This window comes from Oncorhynchus tshawytscha, linkage group LG24 (genome assembly GCF_018296145.1).
Source record: "Oncorhynchus tshawytscha isolate Ot180627B linkage group LG24, Otsh_v2.0, whole genome shotgun sequence".
Classification (NCBI taxonomy): domain Eukaryota; kingdom Metazoa; phylum Chordata; class Actinopteri; order Salmoniformes; family Salmonidae; genus Oncorhynchus; species Oncorhynchus tshawytscha.
In genome coordinates this window covers 10954533-10982053 of record NC_056452.1, presented here as the reverse complement: position 1 = coordinate 10982053, position 27521 = coordinate 10954533, and the positions used below count along the sequence as shown (strand labels likewise).

Genomic DNA, 27521 nt, shown 5'->3' with positions numbered 1-27521 from the left:
CTGTCTCTGCTTTTCAGATAAAAGCCAAACTGAGAGGTCAGTGGATGTTTGACGACGTCAAACTGAGTTGGAAAGTACAGCTGAACGAATAGATTATCCACCAGAAGAGGGGAAAGCGTATATTTCCACATGCAAAGTGGGAATTCAGGTTTAAGCATTTCATTGCACTCTACACTCTTCTCACAATACCTTAATTTGTGAAAAGGAAACAGATGTCGAATTTGACCAGGTGTGGCCATAGCTTTGCACAACACTTTGCATAAAAGATGTAGAATTTTCCCAGTTGCGGCCATATCTTTGCACAACACATTGTATAACTCTCCAGGACATAAAACAAGAAAACTGAGTCAGGGTTAGAGTTCGACACTGTCAAGTGTGTCCATCACGAGAGCATCACTATTGATCTGCACTGACAGGTAAAGAGCATTTGATTCTTATATATTGCTGAACAATTGCTGTAATTTCATCAGACATTACTACCATGTTATTCTTTCCTAAAATTGTTTACCTACATGAAAGTCTAATTGAATATATGGAACCAATGGGGAGAGTCAATTCCATGAATTCGTTAGATTCATGATTTTGGTATTTCTATGACAGTATAATTTTGATATCAATGCGGATGACACCAACATCACCCAAGAGTACAGTAACCGTTTGGTTAAGGATGTTCTTTTCAAACAGGTTTCTAATCTTAAAGATTCAATTCAATATGGATCCAACAACTTTGACTTATCTCCAGTTTATATTTATATTTGCTCAGTCACTAATATAGAGTGTATCAGTTATTTTCTAAATTACTCACTATTTCAGATTTAAATTCAACTAGACCTGTAAAATGTAAATTGTCCAGTATTGACCCAGACTAAGTCCCAGGTTAAGGTTGATGATTAGGTATTGCATCATATCATGTCTTATTTTCTTTAACCGTCTTTGTGTGTGTGTGTGTGTGTGCGCGTGTGTGTGTGTGTGTGCATGCATGCCTGCTGTTAGAGTGCCTAGTGAAGGTATTCACATGCCTTTGCTACATTCAATTACATTTTTTTTACTGTTCTACAGAACCTACTCTGAAGTAAATAAAAAACAAAGATGTCTTGATTCCGATGGTTTTCACACCCCAGGGTGAATACTGAAGCACCTTTGGTGGCAATTACAGCTGTGAAGAATTTTGAATAATATTCCAACGTCTTTGCTCAACTTTTGGGGGCGACATAAATCCATTGTTTTTGGCAAAATTGCTCAAGATCAGTCAATTTGGTTGGGGAACATTGATGGACAGCAATATTCAAGTGTTGTCTCTCAAGTGGACTTAAGTCCGGACTGAGACTGAACCACGCAGGAACACGCAAAACACCTCTTCGAAAGCCATTTTGATGCGTCTTTGACCTTCAAATTCATTTAATAGCCTGCTGAAAAATACAACAATCCCAGTGTTAGGTTTCCCTCTAAGTTTGTACCTTGTCAATGCCCCTTTCATATTTATTTTGGTCCTGAGAAAACTCCTCAGTCCTTAGCAGTGACAACAAGCATAACCATAACATGATGCTGCCACCAAAATACATGTGACGGGTTTCACTCCGAGATTTTTGTTTTTTTATTTTATTTTAATTATTTTTATTTCACCTTTATTTAACCAGGTAGGCACGTTGAGAACAAGTTCTCATTCTCATTGCGACCTGCGAGATGGGTTCCCAAACCTTACGTTTTTCATTTAGGCCAAAAAGTTACATTCGTGCTATTTATTAGCAGACACTGTTTTCCAGAGCGACTCACAGGAGGAATTAGGGTTAAGTGCCTTGCTCAAAGACACAGCGACAGATTTTTCACCTAGTCGGCTCAGGGATTTGAACCAGCGACCTTTCGGTTACTGGCCCAATGCTCTTAACCTGCCGCCCCTCTGCCTTGTAGTATTACTAAATGTCCTTGAGTCAAACAGGAAGGATGATTTTGATTCTTCTTCTTTTTGAACAGGCTTCCTTCTTCTTACTCTGTCATAGGGGATATTGGGGTAAATTAAGAAATGTTTAACATTCAGCATCACTCTGTCAAGGGAAAAATCGTTTTCTTTCTAACATATACTGAACAAAAATAATAAACGCAACATGCCACCTCCACATTTCTGTACTGAGTGAACTATTCCCTCTAACCTTTAAAACCACGTCTATCTTTATTTCCCAAACACAGTTCAACATAATCACAATTACTTTTTGAATCATTTTAACACAGGCTTAACACTTAACAAACACTTTGTACTTTTTGTAACACTAGACTTCTGACATGCAGTGCTGTGAAAAAGTATTCGCCCCCTTTCTGATTTTCTATGTTTCTGCTCTTTTCTGACACTGAATGTTTTCAGATCTTCAACCAAAACCTAATATTATATGAAGGGAACCTAAGTGAACAAATGACACACAATGTTAATACTTACACTATTTCATGTATTCAATTAACAAACTTATGCAACACCCAATGCCCCTGTGTGAAAAAAGTCATTGCCACCTCACACTCAACAACTGGTTGTGTCACCTTTAGCTGCAATGACTGCAACCAAACACTTCATATGGTTGTTAATCAGTCTCACATCCCTATGGAGGAATTCTGTCCCAGTCTTCCATGCAGAACTGCTTTAACTCAGTGACATTGGTGGGTTTTCGAACATGTCTTGCCACAGCATATCAATTGGGATTAGGTCTGGACTTTGACTAGGCCACTTCAAATGTGTTGCTTTTTAACCATTTACATGTAGACTTGATTGTGTGTTTTGGATCACTGTCTTGCTGCATGGCCCAGCTGTACTTCAGCTTCAGCTCATGGACAGTTGGCCTGACATTCTCCGTTAGAATTCTCTGATACAGAGCAGAATTCATAGTTCCTTCAATGATGGCAAGTTGTCCAGGTCCTGAGGCAGCAAAGCATCCCCAAACCATCACACTACCGCCACCATTCTTGACCGTTGGTATCAAATCAAATTGTATTAGTCACATGAGCCGAATACAACCTTACAGTGAAATGCTTACATACGAGCCCCAAACCAACAATTCAGTTTAAAAAAATACGAATAAGAAATAAAAGTAACAAGTAATTAAAGAGCAGCAGTAAAATAACAATAGCGAGACTAATATACGGGGGATACCAGCACAGAGTCAATGTGCGAGGGCACCGGTTATTTGAGGTAATATGTACATGTAGGTAGATGACAACAACAGAGAGTAGCAGGGGTGTAAAAGAGGGAGGTGGGGGGGCACAATGCAAATAGTCTGGGTGGCCATTTGATCAGATGTTCAGGAGTCTAACAGCTTGGGGGTAGTAGCTGTTAAGAAGTCTCTTGGACCTAGACTTGGTGCTCCAGTACCGCTGCCGTGCGGTAGCAGAGAGAACAGTCTATGACTAGGGTAGCTGGAATCTTTGACACCGCCTGGTATAGAGGTCATGGATGGCAGGAAGCTTGGCCCCAGTGATGTACTGGGCCTTACACTACCCTCTGTAGTGCCTTGCTGAGCAGCTGCCATACCAGGCAGTGATGCAACCAGTCAGGATGCTCTCAATGGTGCAGCTGTAGAACCTTTTGAGAATCTTTTCAGTCTCCTGAGGGGGAATAGGTTTTGTCGTGCCCTCTTCACGACTGTCTTGGTGTGCTTGGACCATGTGTCATCAGCAAACTTAATAATGGTGTTGGAGTCGTGCCTGGCTGTGCAGTCATGAGTGAACAGGGAATACAGGACGGGACTGAGCACGCACCCTTGAGCGGCCCCTGTGTTGAGGATCAGCGTGGCGGATGTGTTGTTACCTACCCTTAGTGTACTTTAGTGTTCTGGGGCACAGGGACTATGGTGGTCTGCTTAAAACATGTTGGTATTACAGACTAGGACATGGAGAGGCTGAAAATGTCAGTGAAGACACTTGCCAGTTGGTCAGCGCATGTTCGCAGTACATGTCCTGGTAATCCGTCTGGCCCTACAGCCTTATGAATGTTGACCTGTTTTAAGGTCTTACTCACATCGGCTACGGAGAGCGTGATCACACAGTCTTCTGGAACAGCTGCTGCTCTCATGCATGTTTCAGTGTTATTTGCCTTGAAGCGAGCATAGAAGTAGTGTAGCTTGTCTGGTAGGCTCGCGTTACTGGGCAGCTCTCGGCTGTGCTTCCCTTTGTAGTCTGTAGTAGTTTCAAGCCCTGCCACATCTGACGAGTGTCAGAGCCGGTGTAGTGTGATTTGATCTTAGTCCTGTATTGATGCTTTGCCTGTTTGATGGTTCGTCGCAGGGCATAGCGGGATTTCTTATAAGCTTCAGGGTTAGAGTCCCACTCCTTGAATATGGCAGCGCTAGCCTTTAGCTCAGTGCGGATGTTGCCTGTAATCCATGGCTTCTGGTTGTCCTGTAGCTTAGCACCTGCTTCATCTGACAACTTTTTTATTGATCGAATCACTGGTGCTTCCTGCTTAAATTTTTGCTTGTAAGCAGGAATCAAGAGGATAGAATTATGGTCAGATTTGCCAAATGGAGGGCGAGGGAGAGCTTTCTATGCATTTCTGTGTGTGGAGTAAAGGTGGTCCAGAGTTTTTCCCTCTGGTTGCACATTAACATGCTGATAGAAATTTGGTAAGACGGATTTAAGTGTCCCTGCATTAAAGTCCCCCGGCTACTAGGAGTACCGCCTCTGGGTGAACGTTTTCCTGTTTGCTTCTGGCGGAATACAGCTAATTCAGTGCGGTCTTAGTGCCAGCATCACTCTGTGGTGGTATGTAGACAGCTACAAAAAATACAGATGAAAACTCTCTTGGTAGATAGTGTGGTCTACAGCTTAACATGAGATACCCTATCTCAGGCGAGCAAAACCTTCTAGACTTCCTTAGATATCATGCACCAGCTGTTATTTACAAAAATACATAGTCCGCCGCCCCTTGTCTTACCAGACGTGACTGTTCTATTCTGCCGATACAGCGTATAACCAGCAAGATGTATGTTGATAATGACGTCATTCAGCCACGACTCCGTGAAGCATAAGATATTACAGTTTTGAAGTTTAATCTTCCACATAGGTCATCGATTTTATTTCCCAAAGATCACAGGTTTGCTAGCAGAATGGAAGGAAGTGGGGGTTTATTCGATTGCCTACGAATTCTCAGAAGGCAGCCCGCCCTATGGCCCCTTCTCTTCACGTTTTGACTATATTATTCCACACAGCTAGGAGGATGCACTTTCATGATAGGTTTTGGACCTCATATTGAAGCTTTTAGAAAACCCAACTGATGTATAGAACACTTTTTAAATTATCTACTTTGGTTTAGACACAAGCATCATGAAACCTCTAACACAAACATCTATTTGACTGGGTGAAAATCTGTGTTTTGGACCTAACTTGCTTAACACTTCTTCCATGTGGGTTCTTCCTTCACAGGCTCCATGAAATGATGACCTCATCCTAAATATTTGGTCAAATGATTAATTGTGTGTTCGGTTTCCTAGTAACAAGGGTTGGCTCAACTTACCCCTTTGGCTCAACTTACCCCACTATTACTAGGTTAGTAATGTGGAGTGAATGCAATGTTGTGGATCCATGCACTGCTCTCTCTCAGCTCAAACAATTAACGCTGTGGCTGTTTTAAACTCATATTTTGCCTCATAGTGATATCCCTTATTAGTTTCCGTTCTTTCCTACAGCTCAGATAGGAAGGAGGCCAGATACTCACAGTGCCAGTTTGATATGATGCACCGTCCACGGATGAATTACCATACTTGACCATACTCAAAGGGATGTTCCGTGTCTTAGAATTGTTTTATAACCTCCCCTGATATGTGCCTGCCTAAAAATGTATCCCTGACATGTTTTTAAAGCTCATTGGTGGCTCTATGGTTGAGTCATTGTTTGAAACTTTGAAACTCACTGTCCAACTAAGGGACCTTACAGGGGAAGGGGAAGTTATTCTTAAACAGGGGAAGTTATTCTTAAACAGGGGAAGTTATTCTTAAACAGGGGAAGTTATTCTTAAATCATGGGACCCACTACTTTTGCAAACAGGTGGACGCTATTAAATCAATTGTGTTATTCTTCATCAATTAAAGGACGCCCCCAGAGTAAGTTGCCGCCACTATTTTGATGTATTTTCCTGTCCTATAGATAAAATGCACATTTAGGTTCCACCTCTGAAGAATGACAAAGGCTACTTACAGTTGAAGTCGGAAGTTCACATACACTTAGGTTGGAGTCATTAAAACTCGTTTTTCAACCACTCCACACATTCCTTGTTAACAAACTATAGTTTTGGCAAGTCGGTTAGGACATCTATTTTGTGCATGACACAAGTAATATTTCCAACAAATTGTTTTACAGACAGATTATTTCACTTATAATTCACTGTCACAATTCCAGTGGGTCAGAAGTTTACATACACTAAGTTCACTGTGCCTGTAAACAGCTTGGAAAATTCCAGAAAATTATGTAATGGCTTTAGAAGCTTCTGATAGGCTAATTGACATCCTTTGACTGAGGTTTAACCTGTGGATGTATTTCAAGGCCTACCTTCAAACTCAGTGCCTCTTTGCTTGACATCATGGGAAAATCAAAAGAAATCAGGCAAAACCTCAGAAAATAAATTGTAGACCTCCACAAGTCTGGTTCATCCTTGGGAGCAATTTCCAAATGCCTGAAGGTACCACGTTCATCTGTACAAACAATAGTACGCAAGTATAAACACCATGGGACCTCGCAGCCATCATACCTCTCAGGAAGGAGACGCGTTCTCTCTCCTAGAAATGAACGTACTTTGGTGCGAAAAGTGAAAATCAATCCCAGAACAACAGCAAAGGTTTTGTGAAGATGCTGGAGGAAACAGGTACAAAAGCATCTATATCCACAGTAAAACAGGTCCTATATCGACATAACCTGAAAGGCCGCTCAGCAAGGGAAAAAAACACTGCTCCAAAACCGCCATTAAAAAGCCACACTACGGTTTGCAACTGCACATGGGGACAAAGATCATACTTTTTGGAGAAATGTCCTCTGGTCTGATGAAACAAAAATAGAACTGTTTGGCCATAATTACCATTGTTATGTTTGGAGGAAAAAGAGAGAGGCTTGCAAGCCGAAGAACAGCATCCCAACCATGAAGCACAGGGGTGGCAGCATCATGTTGTGGTGGTGCTTTGCTTGCAGGAGGGACTGGTGCACTTCACAAAATAGATGGCATCATGAGGTAGCAAATTCTGTGGATATATTGAAGCAACATCTCAAGACATCAGTCAGGAAGATAATGCTTGGTCGCAAATGGGTCTTCCAAATGGACAATGACCCCAAGCATACTTCCAAAGTTGTAGCAAAATGACTTAAGGACAACAAAGTCAAGGTATTAGAGTGGCCATCACAAAGCCCTGACCTCAATCCCACAGAAAATGTGTGGGCAGAACTGAAAACGCGTGTGCGAGCGAGCAAGGAGGCCTACAAACCAGACTCAGTTACACCAGCACTGTCACGAGGAATGGGCCAAAATTCACCAAACTTATTGTGGGAAGCTTGTGGAAGGCTACCCGAAACGTTTGACCCAAGTTAAACAATTTAAAGGCAATGCTACCAAATACTAATTGAGTGTATGTAAACTTCTGAGCCACTGGGAATGTGATGGAAAAAATAAAAGCTGAAATAAATCACTCTCTCTAGTATTATTCTGACATTTCACATTCTTAAAATAAAGTGGTGATCCTAACTGACCTAAGACAAGGAATTGTTCCTAGGGTTAAATGTCAGGAATTGTGAAAAACTGAGTTTAAATGCATTTGCTATTTTTATTTGCTCCATGGCTCAAAGGCTGTTTGGCTCATCTCAGTCACAAGGAGGAATAAAGGAGGAATAACTTTGCAGGTGTTTCTGATTAATAAACAATGCCATGCTGGTGGGTGGTAACCAAGGGGCCAGGGTTCCTTTCTTGAAGCATGGTTTTGACTGCTCCTACAGTTTTGCTTCGGTACTGCAGTTTAATTGACTCCCAGCCCAGATAGACAATTTCCATGTAGAGAATTTCCACATAGAGAAGTCAGATTTGAAAATTCCTTATAAGACACTTCAGTCATCACCTTTGTGCACAAATCATCTATCATCTATTAATTATTCAAATAATTGTCGCTGAGGCAAAAAATAATAATTATCACTCATAGCCAAAGATACACTACATGACCAAAAGTATATGGAGGCCTGCTTGTTGAACATCTCATTCCAAAATCATGGGCATTAATATGGAGTTGGACCCCCCTTTGCTGCTAGAATAGCTTCCACTCTTCTTGGAAAACTTTCCACTAAATGTTGAAATTGCAGCGGGGACTTGCTTCCATTCAGCCACAAGAGCATTAGTGAGGTCGGTCAATGATGTTGGCCAATTAGGCCTGGCTTGCAGTCGGCGTTCCAATTCATCCCAAAGTTTGATGGGGTTCAGGTCAGGGCTCTGTGCAGGCCAGTCAAGTTCTTCCACACCGCTCTCGACAAACCATTTCTGTATGGACCTCGCTTTGTGCACAGGGGAGTTGTCATGCTGAAACAGGAAAGGGCCTTCCCCAAACTGTTGCCACAAAGTTTTAACCTTTCTGGTGCAGGCCTTCCGCTAGTGACCCACCTCGACAACATCCGATGAAATTGCAGATCACCAAATTCAAAATACAGAAATAGTCATAATAAACATTCATAAAAATACAAGTGTTATACATCGGCTTAAAGATGAACTTCTTTTTAATCCAGCAGCTTTGTCAGATTTCAAAAAGACTTTACAGCGAAAGCATACCATGCGATTATCTGAGGACAGCGCCCCGCTTACAAAAGCATACAAACATTTTCCAACCAAGTAGAGGAGTCCCGAAAGTCAGAAATAGCAATAAAATGAATCACTTACCTTTGAAGATCTTCATCTGGTTGCATTCACAAGAGTCCCAGCTACACAATAAATGTTTGTTTTGTTCGATAACATCCCTCTTTATATCCCAAAAACTCAGTTTGTTGGCGCATTTTGTTCAGTAATCCACTGGCTCAAAGGTGGTCAAAACATACAGATGAATACATCCTAATAGTACTGGTAAAGTTCGTCGAAACATGTCGAACAATGTTTATAATTAATCCTCAGGTAGTCAATTGTCTAAATAATCGATAATATTTCAACCGGACAATAGCGTATTCAATAGAAAGGAAAAACAACAAAGGGCACGCACTCGGTCACAGGCGCAAACCAGCACTGCATGATTCCTCAGTCCACTGACAGAAAGGTCTCATTCTTCTTAATTTTTCAGAAAACAAGCCTGAAACAATGGCTAAAGACTGTTGACATCTAGTGAAGGCCATAGGAACTGCAATCTGGGTCCCAACCCATTAGATACTCTATAGGCATTCAATTGAAAACTACCCACATCGAAAAAATCTGATTTTCGCCTGCCATATCAGTTCTGTTATACTCACAGACATGATTTTAACAGTTTTGGAAACTTTAGAGTGTTTTCTATTCACGTCTACCAATTATATGCATATCCTAGCTTCTGGGCCTGAGTAACAGGCAGTTTACTTTGGGCACGCTTCTCATCCAGACGTCAAAATACTGCCCCTAGCCATAAGAAGTTTTAAGCACAAAATCGTCTAGAATGTCATTGTATGCTGTAGCATTAATATTTCCCTTCACTGGAACTAAGGGGCCTAGCCCAAACCATGAAAAACAGCCCCAGACCCTTATTCCTCCTCCACCAATCTTTACAGTTAGCACTATGCATTGGGGCAGGTAGCGTTCTTCTGGCATCCGCCAAACCCAGATTCTTCCATCGGACTGCCAGGTGGTGAAGCGTGACTCATTACTCCAGAGAATGTGTCCCCACTGCTCCAGAGTCCAATGGCGGCAAGTTTTACAGCACTCCAGCCTATGCTTGGAATTGCGCATGGTGATCTTAGGCTTGTGTGCGGCTGCTCGGACATGGACTAACAGTTATTGTGTTGACGTTGCTTCCAGAGAAGTTTGGAACTCGGTTGTGAGTGTTACAACCGAAGACAGACAATTTGTACGTGCTAAGCGCTTCAGCACTCGGCAGTCCCATTCTGTGATCTTGTGTGGCCTACTACTTCGCGGCTGATCCGTTGTTGCTCCTAGACATTTCCACTTCACAATAACAGCACTTACAGTTGACCGGGGCAGCTCTAGCAGAGCAGAAATTTGACAAACTGACTTGTTGGAAAGGTGGCATCCTATGATGGTGCCATGTTGAAAGTCACTGAGCTCTTCAGTAAGGCCATTCTACTGCCAATGTTTGTCTATGGAGATTGTATGGCTGTGTGCTCAATTTTATACATCTGTCTGCAACGGGTATGGCTGAAATAGCCAAATCAACAAATGTTTTTAATTGATTTTATTGAACCTTTATTTAACTAGGCAATTTGAAGGGGTGTCCACATACTTGTATATATATAGTGTATGTAAATTCAACCAAACAATAGGAATATATATATATATAATATATAAACATCAAATACATATTTCTGCAGTGTCAAGTGGAAACATAACCAACACTGTTACGGCAACTGCAGGGATCTCCAGAGGGTGTTGCGGTCTGCCCAACACATCACCGGGGGCAAGCTACCTGCCCTCCAGGACACCTACAGCACCCAATGTCACAGGAAGGCCAAAATGATCATCAAAGGACATCAACCACCTGAGCCACTGCCTGTTCACCCCGTTATCATCCAGAAGGTCAGTACAGGTGCATCAAAGCTGGGACCGAGAGACTGAAAAACAGCTTCGATCTTTGATCAGAAGGTTAAATAGCCATCAGTAGTCACATTAGAGGCTGCTGCCCTGTATACATACACTTGAAATCACTGGCCACTTTAATAATGTTTACATATTTTGCATTACTCATCTCATATGTATATAATGTATTCTATCCTATTCTACTGTATCTTAATCTATGCCGCTCTGACATTGCTCATCCAAATATTTATATATTATTAATTCCATTCCTTTACTTTAGATTGCGTCTATTGTTAGATATTACTTGTTAGATATTACTGCACTGTTGGAGATAGAAAAACAAGCATTTTTCTACCACCACAATAACATCTGCTAAGCATGTGTATGTAACAAATAGAACTTGATTTGATTTACATGGGTATTTAAGACTTTGAAAATATGAAATATGGTATGCAATCCCTTTTAATATTTAAATAAAAGGCAGTAAAACTGTGTAAAGGGAATTAAGACTTTCACAAGCAGGGCTGAGCAATTAACCAACAATGTTACTAAACAACTAATTGACAGACGTTGGTTCAATTACTTGAATTCCATTTAGTTATTTTTGTGAGCCCAAAGCGCTGTTATTGTAGAGAAAAATCCTAATAATTTAGGAGAGAAATCAAGTCAAGAACTATGTGGGACACTAGGCTGAAGGGAGTGGTAGTTTTCATTAAACAAATATGCAACCTAGGTTAGCGCAGACACGTGGTAATTTACTACAATGACCATAATCCATTGTACCATTTTTTTCTTCTCAAACATAGACAAATCAGAAAGGAAATGGCTGACCTCTCACCAAAATCTGTCCAAAATAAGCCTAATGCGCTTCTATAGGCTTATTTTGGACGCAAGCTTGTTGCCTGCCTTCCCTCCTTTGGGACAACTACTCCCATTGTTATTGTTGGGGTCGGAGAAACGAGCATCTCCTCATTGTCTTTTTTGATGAAAATTCTAGAACTGTTTATTGTTCGATCTTGGCCCCTGACCACTTCCTGTTGCAATTTTTTGTTGTTTTGATTGCGTTACCACTTTGTCGCTATATTTTGCGAGTTTTCAGACCACTCCAGCGGCTTTTATTTGCCAAAGAGTACTGAGTCAAATTTAGCCTATTTGTAAGGCTGCCCCCAGCGACTTTCCTGTTTGTGTGTGTGTGTGTGTGTGTGTGCCTGCTCGGTTGAGCTCAGCTGTGCTACTCTGCAGTCTGCTCCCTCTCCGCCTCGTATGTGCACCAAGCAACCTTAAAAGAAACTAGTCTGCACCTTATTAAACATTTTCCTTGTTGTTAAATGACACCACAGCTCTCCAAGACAAAATTAATAATTATACAAAATAGAATACTAAATTATTTGTAGTATTTTCTAAAAATGTTATCTGCCTTACTCTGTTTTTTCTATGCTGTTTATTTAAATAGGTTGCTTTTTGTTCTACTTCAAATATGATATTTAGGTTTTGCTTTGGAGAATTTCTCATTGCATGAAAGACTGAGGTAGAGCTCTATAGAGCAAATAAATTCATTAAAAATCCTACAATGTGATTTTCTGGATTTTTTTTCTTCTCATTTTGTCTGTCATAGTTGAAGTGTACCTATGATGAAAATTACAGGCCTCATCTTTTTAAGTGGGAGAACTTGCACAATTGTTGGCTGACTAAATACTTTTTGCCCCACTTTACATTTCCTTGGAAAGATAACTGCCCGGTGGTTCTCTGTCCATAGGCTATAGACTCCTCTATTTAATTACATGTGCACCTGATCTCACATGTAGACTAGAGCTCTTTTCCTTTTCAATATTAGGATTTTTTTTTATTGCACATCGACACACATTGGTTGATTTCACATTATCAATATTTCTTTACAGACACTGTAAAAAACTATAGTCTAATCATATCCATGTACATTTCCTTGGAAAGATAACTGATTGTGTGAATAATGTGACAGATTTGATTTTAATACAACAGATAGGCTAAAGCATACAAAGAGCATTTCCAAATAATTTGCTAAATATTTTCATCCCAAAGTTTCCTGCGGGAATGCAGCCATCTAGACTGAATGATAGCTTAAGCATAATTGTTTTAGTTATTTTTTGCCAAATTGAAGTGCTTCCTACTGGGTATCACGGTCGTGTCGCCGGCGATGTCAAACATGGCAAAAATCATTCTCACAGGATAGCAGCCTACATCTTTTGAAAAAAGGTGCTATCTAGAACCTAAAAGGGTTATTTGGCTGTCCAAAGAACACTGAGGAACTTGAAGCTCTCGACCCACTCCACTAAAGCCCTGTCGATGTGAAGAATGGGAGTGTGCTCGGCCCTCAGTTTCCCGCAGTCCACGATCAGCTCCTTTGTCTTGCTGACGTTGAGAGAGGGGTTGTTGTCCTGGCACCACACTGCCAGGTCTCTGACCTCCTCCCTATAAGCTGTCTCATCGTCGTTGGTGATCAGATCTACAGTACCACCGTCGTGTCGTCTGCAAACTTGATGGTGTTGGAGTCGAGCGCTGCCACGCAGTCGTGGGTGAACAGGGAGTACAGGAAGAGACTAAACACGCACCCCTGAGGGGACCCCATGTTGAGGGTCAGCGTGGCAGATGTGTTGTTGCCTACCCTTACCACTTTTTGTCACACCTGGACTACTGCCCAGTCAAATGATCAAAATATATAAAAATCTTTCTCATCAGTAACGTTTTTGTTTATGATTATTGTATTTATTGTTATTTTAGATTTTCTGTCTCCCTGATATCACTTTCCACCCTGTGTCATAGCTGCGGGAAGGATGTTTTAGATAGGGAGTGCTGTCAACAGGGTGAGTTTATCAGGGGGTACTGCAGCACCCCAACCTCCCGTGACTATGGCCTGTATGCAGAGGGGCATCAGAATTCAAATAAAAACATGTCTTAACCTTTTTGTAGTTAACAAATCCAATATTGAAACGTTAGAACTAGAGTAACATTAACAAGCATTGAAAAGATGAATCCATTCTTCTCGAATAAAAAAAAATCTCTCCGTTTTAGAATCACGATTGTAATGTCAGTCGGCTAATAGGCTATGCTTCGGACGGGGAGGGGCCTACACACACACACACACACACAAACTGGCAAAGATTTTCAGCTGGCAGACAGACACTGGAATAAGTTTGAGTGACAAGAGTGAGGGCTTTAAATAGGCGCTTTGTTGCATTTTTTTGTGGGACTGGAAAAAAATGCTGGAATGTAAATTAACGTCATTAACTGGTTCCCATGCTTTTAAAATGCTGGTTCCATTCATGATTCTGATTCTGTTCCTCAAAAAAAAATATTTTCAATTTTCGATTGTTCCCTGAACCGGTTCCAACCCCTGCTTTACAAACTCACTTCAATCTACCTTTTCCACAGCCTCAGGTCAAAGCAATTCTTTCTGAAATAACTCTGTGCTTCAGTCCATGTCTTCCGCAGGTTCACCAGATGATACTGACACTGCTAATTGTTTGGACAAGGATGTTTTTGTGGAAGGAAGGATTGTGGTTGTAAAAAGTAAATGGTTTGGTTCAGTGAGATTTAGAAAAAAAACTCTAACCTTGTAAAAGGGCAATGAATAACTCTCCACTGAATGACTATAGAAAGTCTTCCTCCTATACACATACAGTGCCCAGTGAATAGTGCTGAGCGATTAGAGTTTCTTGAGGTTGGTTTCAGTTAGATTATCAAAATAATCACGGTTTTAGATTTTGGTATCGATCATTTACTTTAACATTAAACACATTATGAAATATTGACATTACAATGATTTTTGGGAAATTACAAAGACAAAAATAGTGAACATTCAATTGCCAAAACATTGAAAATATTACATTGTCTCTGTCAGGTCCACATTGGTAGACATCAATCGAAAAATCGAAAAATATAATTTATAATAAAATATATCAGAAATAGTCAAATATATCAGTTGTGTATATTACTTTGATTACTTTATTATTTTTCATTCCTTAAAGTACTCATCTCATCTCTGCTCAAGCAGGTAGCAGACAGACCATCTACGTCATGTGCTCCCAATACTGTACTGTCTTTAGTCATCCTATTTACCTAGCCTGACTAAGTATGCTGCAGAGCTGTCTGACAAAATCATTTTACTAGTTCTTCCAAGTAGTGTTAGAGTTGCGTAAATTCAAATCTGGTATCAGGATAAATATAACAATGAGTCACCGATTTTATACTATGTATTTTTTATTAGCTAAGTAATAAATGGCAAATGCAACTTTCGTATATACGGGCTCACTGTAATACCACGCAGGGCAGAACAGAGAACTGACAAGATGTATGTAAAAACAGTATTCTTTATACTGTGATAGACAGTTCCAACCCGTCTGCTGGCCTATCACAGTAGAGACTGGGCGTGGTTTAAACTTGCTCAGACTATTGCAGGTGCTCAGGCGGGTCCCCGCCTCTTGGCGCTTCTGTTGATAGATGTAAATGTTGCTTCTGAAGAACATCCAGGCTCTCATGCTCCATACCGTTATCTCGCACCTGGATCCTGTTATCTAACAAAAGACCGCTTGTTCTCGCAACACCCCGCTCTGAATGTGCCCCCCTCCCAACTAATTTGAACAGTTCCTGTCTTCATGCTTCTCTGTATTTTTCCATCATGAGAAAGTCCCATGGCCCTGATACTTTTAACAATGTTTCAAGTCAGCTATGTTGCATAACACATACATACATCCACACAAGCCAACAGCAGATAATATTCAATAATATATATGTTAATGGCTATAATGTAAAATACAGGATCCAACAGTAGATAAGGAATACTTTCACGAACTGTCTGTCCCTCTCGTTGTTGTGCTGTACATTCCTCTCCCATGTGGTCTATGTGGTCTGTCCGTCTGTGTATCTAACCAACCGTAGCCTGCATGAAAGTGTATCCATCCAGAGGACTGTATAGACTTCTTTGGAAAGTAAACCATAACAAAACTAATTTAGAACACGAGGCTCCACTCTTACATCCGGCTAGTTTTGCCCCCTGCCCCAAGAGAACTCAACATGTGCAGGGCATGTTACAAGCAGAAAAGTAAATCAAGTCTACTTATAAAGACAGAAAACTGGGGTTACATGTAGCCTAGTCAGCGTATGGAAAAGTCAGAGGCAAGCTAGCCAGCCAGACACTTCAGAGGACGTCGGCTACTTCATTAGGTTACCTGGATAGTGGTGAGAAACAACAGGCCATACAGAGGAGGTTTGCAGCGGACACTGTAGCCTCCATAGAAATACGAATGAATATGTCTATGGTAGCCTCTTTGTTTGACAGGCAGATGGTGGGACATCCTTTTTCACAGGGGTGTAGGAAAAATACAGTTTAAGCCAAATTTGTGCATTTACCTGCTTATGATTTCTGAAATTTGATAGGCTATTTTAGTCAACCTGTCTAGTCAGTCCTGGCTTACCTGCAGCTTATTTTCAGTCATAACTTGTTGCCCTATAAGACAAATAAATTATAATGCATAGGCTAATAAATAAATCAGCACTGAAGAACAAATGTCTTAAATCATAAATCGGTGTTCCAGTTGTGTATTTGATCTGCGAGTGTGCTAGCACCAGCCGAGCAAGCCTCCCTCTTTGGGTGCGTTCGTAAATTCACTCTGGCTATCTACTCCGATTTCAGAGCACTCTGTCTGAGTGTGCCAGAGCGCAGAATAACTGAATTTACGAACGTGCATGAATATGACCGGTGTCAGTAAATTTCGGCATAAAAACATAATTATTTATGACAACAGCACAGTCACCAACGCTCTAGATAACATGAAAACAGCCAAACCAGATCTGCTAGGGCATGTAAAATGGTCAGAGTGAGGTGTTCTCTCATTTGCGTCTTGCAGTAGCTAGCAAGCTAGCCAATGTCAGCAAATTAGCTTGGGTGCTTGACTGATTTTATGAACGCCCTTTGGCATTTCAGATTGAATTTCTGAACACACCCTTTAGTGTCAGTAATGTACGTTCCGAACACTGAATATATGAGTCTAAGACGTAGTTTTAAAATATAAAATTTGTATATCCGAACTCAGAATCAAATATGCTTCCAAAAAATAACATGGTCGCTGTGGTAGAACGTTTAGGCACAAGCTTGATGTAGTCATTCGTTGCGTGCTATAAATATGGGACCACATACCTAACTACTTTAATACACACATAAGTGAATTTGTCCCAATACTCTTGGGGGGTCTTGGTACAAAAAGTGCTGAAATTTCTAAACGGTTCATCCCGATATGGATGAAAATACCCTCAAATTAAAGCTGACATATTGCACCTTAACGTCATAGTCATTGTTCGATTTCAAATTCAAACCTTTTGGAATATTGAGCAAAAAGAAGAAAAAACTGTCTGCAAAATTACAGAGGGCATTCAATAGGGGGAAAGGTGTTTTTGATTGAAGAATTAAATCAAACATTTCAGAACAAAGATTTGACTACACAATAACAAGGTTTAGATATTAACTTTGTGATTGTGCTTTTCATTGGGACAATTTTGTATTAACTAACTGACAACTGTAGATACCCAGATGAAAAAATACTATAGTACACTATGGCATAAATACTGTAGTATTACTATATTTATATATTATAGTATTCACTGTCGTGTTCTTGCAGACTTTACTGTAGTATTCACTACAGTGTTTTTGAGGACATGACTGTAGTATTTACAGTACTATAGTAATTACTGTAATGGAGGAATACTATAGCGTGTAGTATGGTATTCTACAACATTCTATAGTAAGTACTTCACATGATCGAGGGACACTAGTGTGGAATATAGTATTATACAGTATATTATAGTTTACTAATGTTTACTACAGAATTCTATAGTAAGTACTGTATTATTCTATAGTAAACTGTAGTATTTTTTCATGTAGGTATCGTTCAAATCTCAAATGATTTCTAAATAAAAGCATTGGGTATCACTCAAAACATTAAATGGCAAAGACGTAACCAATATTCAGCATTTGTCTGGACACTCCAATCAGATAACAGATATTAAAACCTACAGATTATTGTTCCTTGTTATGGAAGTCATTATCATAGTGTTTGTTCTCTCTTTGTGTCATAGGGTAAACAGTCTACCATCATGCAGTGGATGTTATTCCTAGTGCTGTTCTCAGGTCAGTGTCTTTATTCAATGTCTACTCACTATCATCAAGTGTGAAGCGCAAAACCAGGGGTTAAGGGCCGTCAAAAAAACGTTTTTTTTTCCTGTGTTTATTTAAATCATTGTACAACAGCTGAATGAAAGTAACACTACCAAGGTCTGACATAAATGGATCAGTGTAATTTCCTGATAGTTGCTGATTGAAAATACAATCTACACAGGACCTTTTAAATCAGCAGGTTTTGCATGGGTGGAGTTTTGGCTTGCCTGGTAAAATCACTATTGAAATAAATGTTTTAGGTTGTAATCTTTCACATGACTGGGAATACATATATGCATCTGTTGGTCACAAATATATATATTTTTAAAGGTAAGGGTGTGGATTAAAAAAAGTCAGTATCTAGTGTGACCACCATTTGCCTCATGCAGGGTGACATCTCCTTCGCATAGAGTTGATCAGGCTGTTGATTGTGGCCTGTGGAATGTTGTTCCACTCCTCTTCAATGGCTGTGTGAAGTTGCTGGATATTGGCGGGAACTGGAACACGCTGTCGTACACGTCGACCCAGAGCATCCCAAACATGCTCAGTGGGTGACATGTTTGGTGAGTATGCAGGCCATGGAAGAACTGGGACATTTTCAGCTCCCAGGAATTGTCTACAGATCCTTGCATCATGGGGCCGTGCATTATCATGCTGAAACATGAGGTGATGGCGGCAGATGAATGGCACAGCAATGGGCCTCAGGATCTTGTCACGGTATCTCTGTGCATTCAAATTGCCATTGATAAAATGTAATTGTATTCATTGTCCGTAGCTTATGCCTGCCTATACCATAACCCCACTGCCACCATGGGGCACACTATTCACAACGTTGACATCAGCAAACCACTCGCCTACACAACGCTATCTGCCCGATACAGTTGAAACCGGGATTAATCCGTGAAGAGCACATTTCTCCAGCGTGCCAGTGGCCATTGAAGGTGAGCATTTGCCCACAGAATTTGGTTAACACACCGAACTGCAGTCAGGTCAAGACCCTGGTGAGGACGATGAGCACGCAGATGAGCACAGAGACATCTGTGGCATTGTGTTGTGTGACAACTGCACATTTTACAGTGGCCTTTTATTGTCCCCAGCACAAGGTGCACCTGTGTAATGATCATGCTGTTTAATCTTGATATGTCATACATGTCAGGTGGATGGATTACTTTAGCTAAGGATAAATGTTCACCAACAGATGTAAACAAATTTGTGCACAAAATCTGAGCGAAATAAGCGTTTTGTGCATATTGAACATTTCTGGGATCTTTTATTTCAGCTCATGAAACATGGGACCAACACTTTACATGTTGTGTTAATATTTTAGTTCAGTATACTTGCTTGAATTTGGGGGGGGGGTTGCAAAAATGCTGTTTTATCATTTTTTGATGGAAAACTATTACAGTAAGGCAGTGGTGGTAAAAGTACCCAATTGTCATACTTGAGTAAAAGCAGTGGTGTAAAGTACTTAAGTAAAAATACTTTAAAGCACTGCTTAAGTCGTTTTTGGGGGTATCTGTACTTTACTATTTATATTTTTGCCAACTTTTACTTCACTACATTCCTAAAGATAATAATGTACTTTTTACTCCATACATTTTCCCTGTCACCCAAAAGTACCTGTTATATTTTGACAGGAAAATGGTCAGATTCACACAGTTATCAAGAGAACATTCCTGGTCATCCCTACTGCCTCTGATCTGGTGGACTCACTAAATACAAATGCTTTGTTTGTAAATTAGTGTTGGAGTGTGCCCTTGGCAATCCGTCAATAAAAATATATATATATATATTTTGCTGTCTGGTTTGCTGAATATAAGGAATTTGAAATGGTTTGTACTTTTACTTTGGACACTTAAGTACATTTTAGCAATTCTATTTCCTTTTAATACTTAAGTATAGTTCAAACCAAATACTTTTAGACTTTTACTCAAGTGGTATTTTACTGGGTGACTTTCACTTTTACTTGAGTCATTTTCTAATAAGGTATCTTTACTTTTACTCAAGCATGACAATTTAGTACATTTTCAACCACTGAGTAAAAGTAAAGATACCTTAATAGATTAATAGAAAATGACTCAAGTAAAAGTGAAAGTCACCCAGTAAAATACTACTTGAGTAAAAGTCTAAAAGGTATTTGGTTTTAAATTTACTTAAGTATTAAAAGGAAATGTAACTGAAATTATTTATACTTTTGTACTTTTACTAGATAGTTAAGTATATTTTAGCAAATTCCTTATATTAAACTAACCAGACTGAACTATTTTCTTGTTTTTGTTATTTACGGATAGCCAGGGGCATACTCCAACACTCAGACATCTTTTCAAACTAAGTATTTGATTTTAGTGAGTCCGCCATATCAGAAGCAGTAGGAATGACCTGGGATTTTCTCTTGATAAGTGCATGAATTTGACCATTTTCCTGTTCTGCTATGCATTCAAAGTGTAACAAGTATTTTTGGCTACCAAGGAACATGTTTGGAGTCAAAAGTACATTTTTTTAAATTTAGGAACATAGTGAAGTAAAAGTTATTTAAAAAAAAAAATAGTAGATACCCCAAAAAACTACTTAAGTAGAACTTTAAAGTATTTTTACATAAGTACTTTACACCACTGCAGTAAGATACTTATTTGTTACCCAGAAATGGTTTGATACCGAGATAAAAACAGCTGCCCTGGGTCTTTAAAGAGAATTGTTCAAGACAATTTGCCACCATGTGATTTCAGCTGTGGATTGTCTTGTTCAAAAAGCAGGAACCACAATTATTTCCCTATCGTTCCGTTTCCTGAACAGAGAGGATATTTTTTCTATTCCTGAAGCCTAAAAATGTCCAGACCAGAGTAGTAACTCCCCCTGCCAGCATCAAAACCAAAGTGTTAGGGGGAAACAGTGAAATGTAAAAAAAATAGTGAAGTAAAATCTCCTTTAAATAACGTCAACCTCAGTTGCCCCTATCACTCCCATAGATGTTTAGCTAGCGGTGGATGAACTTAGCTTAAGTTTGTAGTGGCTGTTTACAGAAAACCAAACCATACGGTTTCTCCTGGCCCATAGACTCCTTTTAGGGTGAGGAACCATGGAACAATAAGTTTGCCCTTTAAAGGTCATTGTAGAATTGAAGCTGAACACAGGCAGATAGTTTAGTAGACTCCAGATTTTCTTTAGTGGACTACCCAAAATTGGGTAGTACAAGAACTAATGTTTCGAGAGGTTGCTTAAAAACTGCAGTCTGTGATCAGTATAAGCACAAAGATCAAAATCGCAGATTTTCTTAAATTATATATCTAGCAATGCAATGTTTATGATGTTGAAGAGATCCCATTAAAAGCAGATGGAGAGTTTTTCAGAGCACAAAATTGTTTAATAGTTCAAGCAACAGAGACCATCTTCCTGAATGTTGAAAAGAAAATGTGTGTCCTTGCTACAGCAGTCTTCATTTTTATTGGCAGTGGAAGCAGTAGTTATAGTTTATTTTATTCCCGTAACCGTACACTCTTAAGCACCTTTTTTTCTATCTAGAACCAAGGGTTTATTCTGCTGTCCCATAGGAGAACCCTTTGAAGAACCAGTTTTGGTTCCAGGTATAACTCTTTCGGGTTCCATGTAGAACCCTCTGTGGAAAGGGTTCTACATGGAACCCAAAAGAGTTATACCTGGAACCAAAACTGGTTCTCCTATAGGGACAGCCGCAGAACCCTTTTTTCTGTGTAGTGGTGACTGTAGAAATAGTACTATTGAGTGTAGTAGTACAGCATCAGTAATGTACTGTAATGGTAGTAGTAGTGACTTATGGAAGTAGAGGCGTTACTGACTGAAGTACAGTAATATTGACTTTCTAATGTTTTATTGAGCAGCCCCCCCAGTATTTTGGTTCGAACAGTCGGAAGATGTGGTTTGAACAGTGGATTCACTCCACAGAAACCCCAGCGTTGAGCTGAGCACAACTGCAGATCCGAGTCACATGGCATCATTGTAAATGACGTCACACTGCTTGCTTACCAAGTACCGCTTCCCCCTAATTTGGCTATTAACAAGGCTCGAACTCGGGACCTCTGCCTCGCAAACATTCGTGACCACCCTCCTGAAGCGTCTCTACCCGTTGCTATATTGATTGCGTAAGGGGAGACACTTGACGAGTGAGTTTCACAGATCCCAATCTGCTTCACATGCTTATGTAGAGGGATAAATTATGAAAAGGGTATTCTGATTTTGATTCACTTTTTCTACTCTAGTGACAGACGTAACAGAACCAGTAAACGGAACTATGACGGCTGCCTCTACACCTGTTATGACAACAAGAGGTAATAATGCTGCATCCCATGTGATATGATAATTAGACCTACAGTACAGTACCTTATAGGGGACAGTGGGGAATTAGGATCATTACGTCAAGGAAATATAGTATTCTTTCTAACAAATATATCAACAGATACTGTGCCCTATGTAATTATAGGGAGAGTGAAGCATGTAAAAAAAAACGTTTGTCTCTATACTTCAAAACTTTGGATTTGAAATCAAACAATGATTATGAGGTTAAAGTGCAGACGGTCAACTTTCATTTTGGGGTATATTCATCCTATCGGGTGAACCGTTTAGAAATGACAACACTTTTTGTACGTGGTCCCTTCATTTTAGGAGAACAAAGGTATTGGGACAAATTCACTTATATTGTAATAAAGTAGTAAAAAGTTCAGTATTTGGTCCCATATACATAGCGGTTCACACGATATGGATGAAAATACCCTCAAATGAAAGCTGAAAATCTTCACTTTAACCTCAATCATTGTTTAATTTCAAATCTAAACTTTTGGAGTATAGAGCCAAAAGAAGAAAACAATTGTTCCCTGTCCCATATCGAGTTCATATGCATGACATTTCTAAAATACTATGCAATTACTGACAAAATGTAATCATCATTTGTATGGGGTATGTTCAGCCCTTGGCTCAACTTGCCCTGGCCAAATGGCACAATTTACCCCAAAGCAAAACATTTATTATATTAGCCCACACAGCTACAAGGATTAGGGTTGCATAGTTTCCAGATCATTTACCAAAGTTACCTGAATCTTCAGTAATTTTGGTAATTACCAGAAAATCTAAGGCAATCTATCATAACTTTGGTAATTAATTTTTTTTAATGTATTCATATATAGTATTAATTTATTATATATGTGTCCACATTGTCCATGAGTTTCTAGTGGATAAACCTTATGGTTCAAGAGAAAATAGCCTAATTAATAATAAATGATTACCTAAAATCCTTGAAAGATACCAAAATTCTGGTAGTTTACTAGTCAACTTTGGAAGTTTCCAGTATTATACCCTCCCTTAGCAACCCTAACAATGATGCACTTTCATGCTAGGCTTAGGACCTCGTATTGTAGTTTATAGAGAACCCAACTAATGTATAAAACAGTCTTAAAACTATCTATTTAGGTTTTGATACACGCATCATGAAACCTCAAACACAAATTCACTTGACATTGGGGAAATCTGTTTTTTGGACCAAACTTCCTACATTTTTTCATGTGGTTTCTTCCTTCACAGACTCCATGAAATGATGATGGCCTCTATCTAAATATTTGGTCACATGATTCATTTTGTGTATAGTTTCCTAGAAACAAGGGTTGGTTCAACTAACCCTTTGGCACGATTTATCCCACGCTCCCCTACTGCTTGCAGCTGAATCAGAGCCCTCTCCCCTACTTTTAGTTGGTGATGGGAAGTTTGGGTCTTTATACTGATTCTGATCTTTTAAATTCTTCAAAATAATGAATCTATAGACTCTTTAGATTCGTTCCTTTGATTCAATAATGCCCAGAGGCCAATGCATACAGGACCTCTACCAGCGAACAATGAAATCAAAACTCAAAAGAATCATGATTCTACAAGACTCTCGTTCTCTCTGTCATTTGTGACTGAGATTAATAAAAGTGGGCTTGAAAACAATGTACATTTCGGTTTGCTAGGCATACAAATAAGATTATTTCTTGATACCTTTAAAAAAACAAGGTTTAGTTGCAGCCGCAACCGTACTAGATTGTGAACGACTCGTTTTGGCGGATTGCAATTGCTTGGCTACCGTCGGGAGATTAGCACATTATCATTAATATTAACTGCAGCGACCCCCCGAAACAATTCGTTCTCGAGTTTGTTGAGCAGAAGCAGGCTGTGTAATGTTTGGTTCTACACAGCAGTGTTCATCGATAACCTTCATTATCAATTCATTGAGTACATTTTTACACCATGCAATCAATTATCAGTTCTAAACTGTTTGCATGATCTATTTTCTTGTGCGCACGCACATACTGCATGATAGACAGTTGGTGGTCGGAGCATGTCTTCGGAGCCGCGGAGGCAGAGGAGCGCATATCAATCCTGCTGAATAATATATAAACCTGCTGAAGAATATATCCATCCTGCTGAAGAATTCATTGCGGCCAGCAGGTCAAATTTAACGACTAAAAGGAATGAGTTACTCGTAAAAACTAACCCTGACTCGAGTCAGTAAAAAGAGTTGTGCAGTTTGAGAACAATTTGTTCTTTTTGAACGTCACTACTTTCAGTGAGCGTGAAATAAACACTCCAGAAGCTAATTGGTAGACCAACAGCTTTTATAGACATTGGGATACTTACTATTCATAATGTACTACTTTATTTTCTAGTTATAGATTGTGCAACGACACCTTTTTGTTGTCAAGCACACCATAAAGACTTTCTTCTCCTCTATTTTGACATGTACCCATCTGTCAATCTCTCGGTCTTCTCCAGAGATGCCCACCATCCGCATGGTGAACGGCAACAACCGCTGCCAGGGCCGTGTGGAGGTGTTCCATATCAATCAGTGGGGCACGGTGTGTGATGACTTTTGGGACCTTCAAGATGCCCAGGTGGTGTGTGGGCAGCTGGGCTGTGGCACCGCCATCTCAGCCAATCCTCAGGCCTACTTCGGCACCGGCTTGCACCCTATCCTCTTAGATGATGTAGACTGCAATGGAAGCGAGATAGATCTCACAAACTGCTCCCACTTAGGCTGGGGAATGCACAACTGTAACCATGATGAGGACGCTGGAGTCATCTGCACAGGTAAGGGATTCGATTCTAAGGAGTTGTGTGCTTTTACTTATCAATGGGAACGTGTATAAAGATTTCGGAATTCAGATATGACGTCATTGTTTTAGCAGCGCTAACAAACCGTGCAAATACATCCGCCAAACACCGGCTTCGAGGGCATTAGCACTTGATGGAGGCCACCATCTTTATGCACCTCCGCTATTGTGTGATAATGATTGTTTGTGCATGTGAAGCAACCAAGACAGACTGTAACGGGAGAGATTGCTCTAAAATTGCTGTATATTTTGATTGGTAGAATATACACTATATACACAAAAGTATGTGGACACCCCTTCAGATTAGTGGATTCGGCTATTTCATGTGGCTGAAATAGCCAAATCTACTAATTTGAAAGGGTGTCCACATACACTATATACAAAAATGTATGTGGACCACTCTTGCTTTGGTTACCACTGCTAAATTCAGCCTTTTCCCCAGATAAATAGTGTGATGTTCTACCATCTGTGCTGTCTATTGATAGAGTCCCCCACTAAAACGATACAGATGGTGAGAGTGGAGCTGACCCCTGATTCACCTACGAACTTAAGTGATCCTGCCGTGAGTGAGGCCATTTTGCAGCAGGTGAGTCTCACCCTCTACTCAACTGTATATTGGGCTTTCTCAACCGGCAGACTCCGGTCCCAGCAGGAACAGACCCAAAGTCCAATGCAATTCTTTACAAACATATTTCAGTTATAAAACGCAGTCATGGAGATCAATTAAGAGTAGAACTAAGAGTACATTATGGAACCCTACAATATTATAAAATATATTCAGTAAATGACTCTGCTTTTCAGATAAAAGCCAAACTGAGAGCTCAGGGGATATCTGACACCGTTAAACTGAGTTGGAAAGTGCAGCCTGATGAAGAAATTTTCCACAAGAAGGAGATGGGAAAGAGTCCAAAAAAGAGGAGGAAGAGGTCAGAACTTTAAATACACATAGGCAAATATACAGTGTACAAACCATTAAGAACACCTTCCCAATATTAAAGGTACTATGCACTATATTCATTGATTAAAATGTTTTTTTTATTACCTATAGTAACTGCTATAATGCTTGATATTGAACGATAATGCTTCCTATTGAATTTCTTTATATAACCATAAGATAATTTTTGCTTTAATACATAAAAAACAAGTTTTATTGTAAATGTGTGATATACAGTTCAATGTTTAAAGGACAAAGGACTATTTTTTAAATCTTTAATTGACCCTATAATGAATAACTTTAATTAGCATAGAGCCTTACTTTAGGGGAGGCAGGTAGCCTAGTGGTTAGAGCATTGGGCCAGTAACTGAAAGGTTGGTGGATTGAATCCCCAATCTGACAATGTAAAAAATCTGTTCGTCTGCCCCTGAACAAGGCAGTTAACCCACTGTTCCAAGGCCGTCATTGAAAAATAAGAATTTGTTCTTAACTGACTTGCCTAGTTAAATAAAGGTTACATTTTTTTATTTAATTACTTGAAATATGGGTATACGGTTGGAAGTCGGAAGTTTACATACACTTAGGTTGGAATCATTAAAACTTGTTTTTCAACCACTCCACAAATTTCTTGTTAACAAACTATAGTTTTGGCAAGTCGGTTAGGACATCTACTTTGTGCGTGACAACAATTGTTTACAGACATTATTTCACTTATAATTCACTATCACAATTCCAGTGGGTCAGAAGTTTACATACACCAAGTTGACTGTGCCTTTAAACAGCTTGGAAAATGATGTCGTGGCTTTAGAAGCTTCTGATAGGCTAATTGACATAATTGGAGGTGTACCTGTGGATGTACACTGCTCAAAAAAATAAAGGGAACACTAAAATAACACATCCTAGATCTGAATGAATGCAATATTCTTATTAAATACTTTTTTCTTTACATAGTTGAATGTGCTGACAACAAAATCACACAAATTATCAATGGAAATCAAATTTATCAACCCATGGAGGTCTGGATATGGAGTCACACTCAAAATTAAAGTGGAAAACCACACTACAGGCTGATCCAACTTTGATGTCCTTAAAACAAGTCATGAGGCTCAGTAGTGTGTGTGTGGCCTCCCTACAACGCCTGGGCATGCTCCAGATGAGGTGGCGGATGGTCTCCCGAGTGATCTCCTCCCAGACCTGGACTAAAGCATCTGCCAACTCCTGGACAGTCTGTGGTGCAACGTGGCGTTGGTGGATGGAGCGAGACATGATGTCCCAGATGTGCTCAATTAGATTAGGTCTGGGGAACAGGCGGGCCTGTGTGGGTTGTAGACTCCGTCTCATGCTACCACGAGTGAAAGCACCGCCAGCATTCAAAAGTGACCAAAACATCAGCCAGGAAGCATAGGAACTGAGAAGTGGTCTGTGGTCACCACCTGCAGAACCACTCCTTTATTGGGGGTGTCTTGCTAATTGCCTATAATTTCCACTTGTTGTCTATTCCATTTGCACAACAGCATGTGAAATTTATTGTCAATCAGTGTTGCTTCCTAAGTGGACAGTTTGATTTCACAGAAGTGTGATTGACTT

At 39.9% G+C, this 27521-nt stretch overlaps 1 protein-coding gene across 1 annotated transcript; it reads left to right on the top strand.

The window, feature by feature from the left end:
- Positions 1–10500: 10500 nt before the first annotated feature.
- Positions 10501–26555, top strand: LOC112223750 (scavenger receptor cysteine-rich domain-containing group B protein). Its single transcript, XM_024386931.2, has 6 exons — positions 10501–10705; positions 17813–17864; positions 22124–22192; positions 24663–24977; positions 25486–25586; positions 25802–26555. Exons 1-6 carry the CDS (start codon positions 10643–10645, stop codon positions 25937–25939), a joined length of 738 nt encoding a protein of 245 aa, XP_024242699.2. The 5' UTR covers positions 10501–10642; the 3' UTR covers positions 25940–26555.
- Positions 26556–27521: the final 966 nt, after the last annotated feature.

What these genes read in the sequence shown, in the direction of transcription:
- LOC112223750 (XM_024386931.2), top strand. Translation starts at nt 10,643, where the DNA reads ATGATCATCAAAGGACATCAACCACCTGAGCCACTGCCTGTTCACCCC. An exon ending in ACCCCGTTATCATCCAGAAG is followed by an intron (nt 10,706 to 17,812) that starts GTCAGTACAGGT and finishes TTTGTGTCATAG; the next exon opens with GGTAAACAGTCTACCATCAT. An exon ending in ATTCCTAGTGCTGTTCTCAG is followed by an intron (nt 17,865 to 22,123) that starts GTCAGTGTCTTT and finishes TTTCTACTCTAG; the next exon opens with TGACAGACGTAACAGAACCA.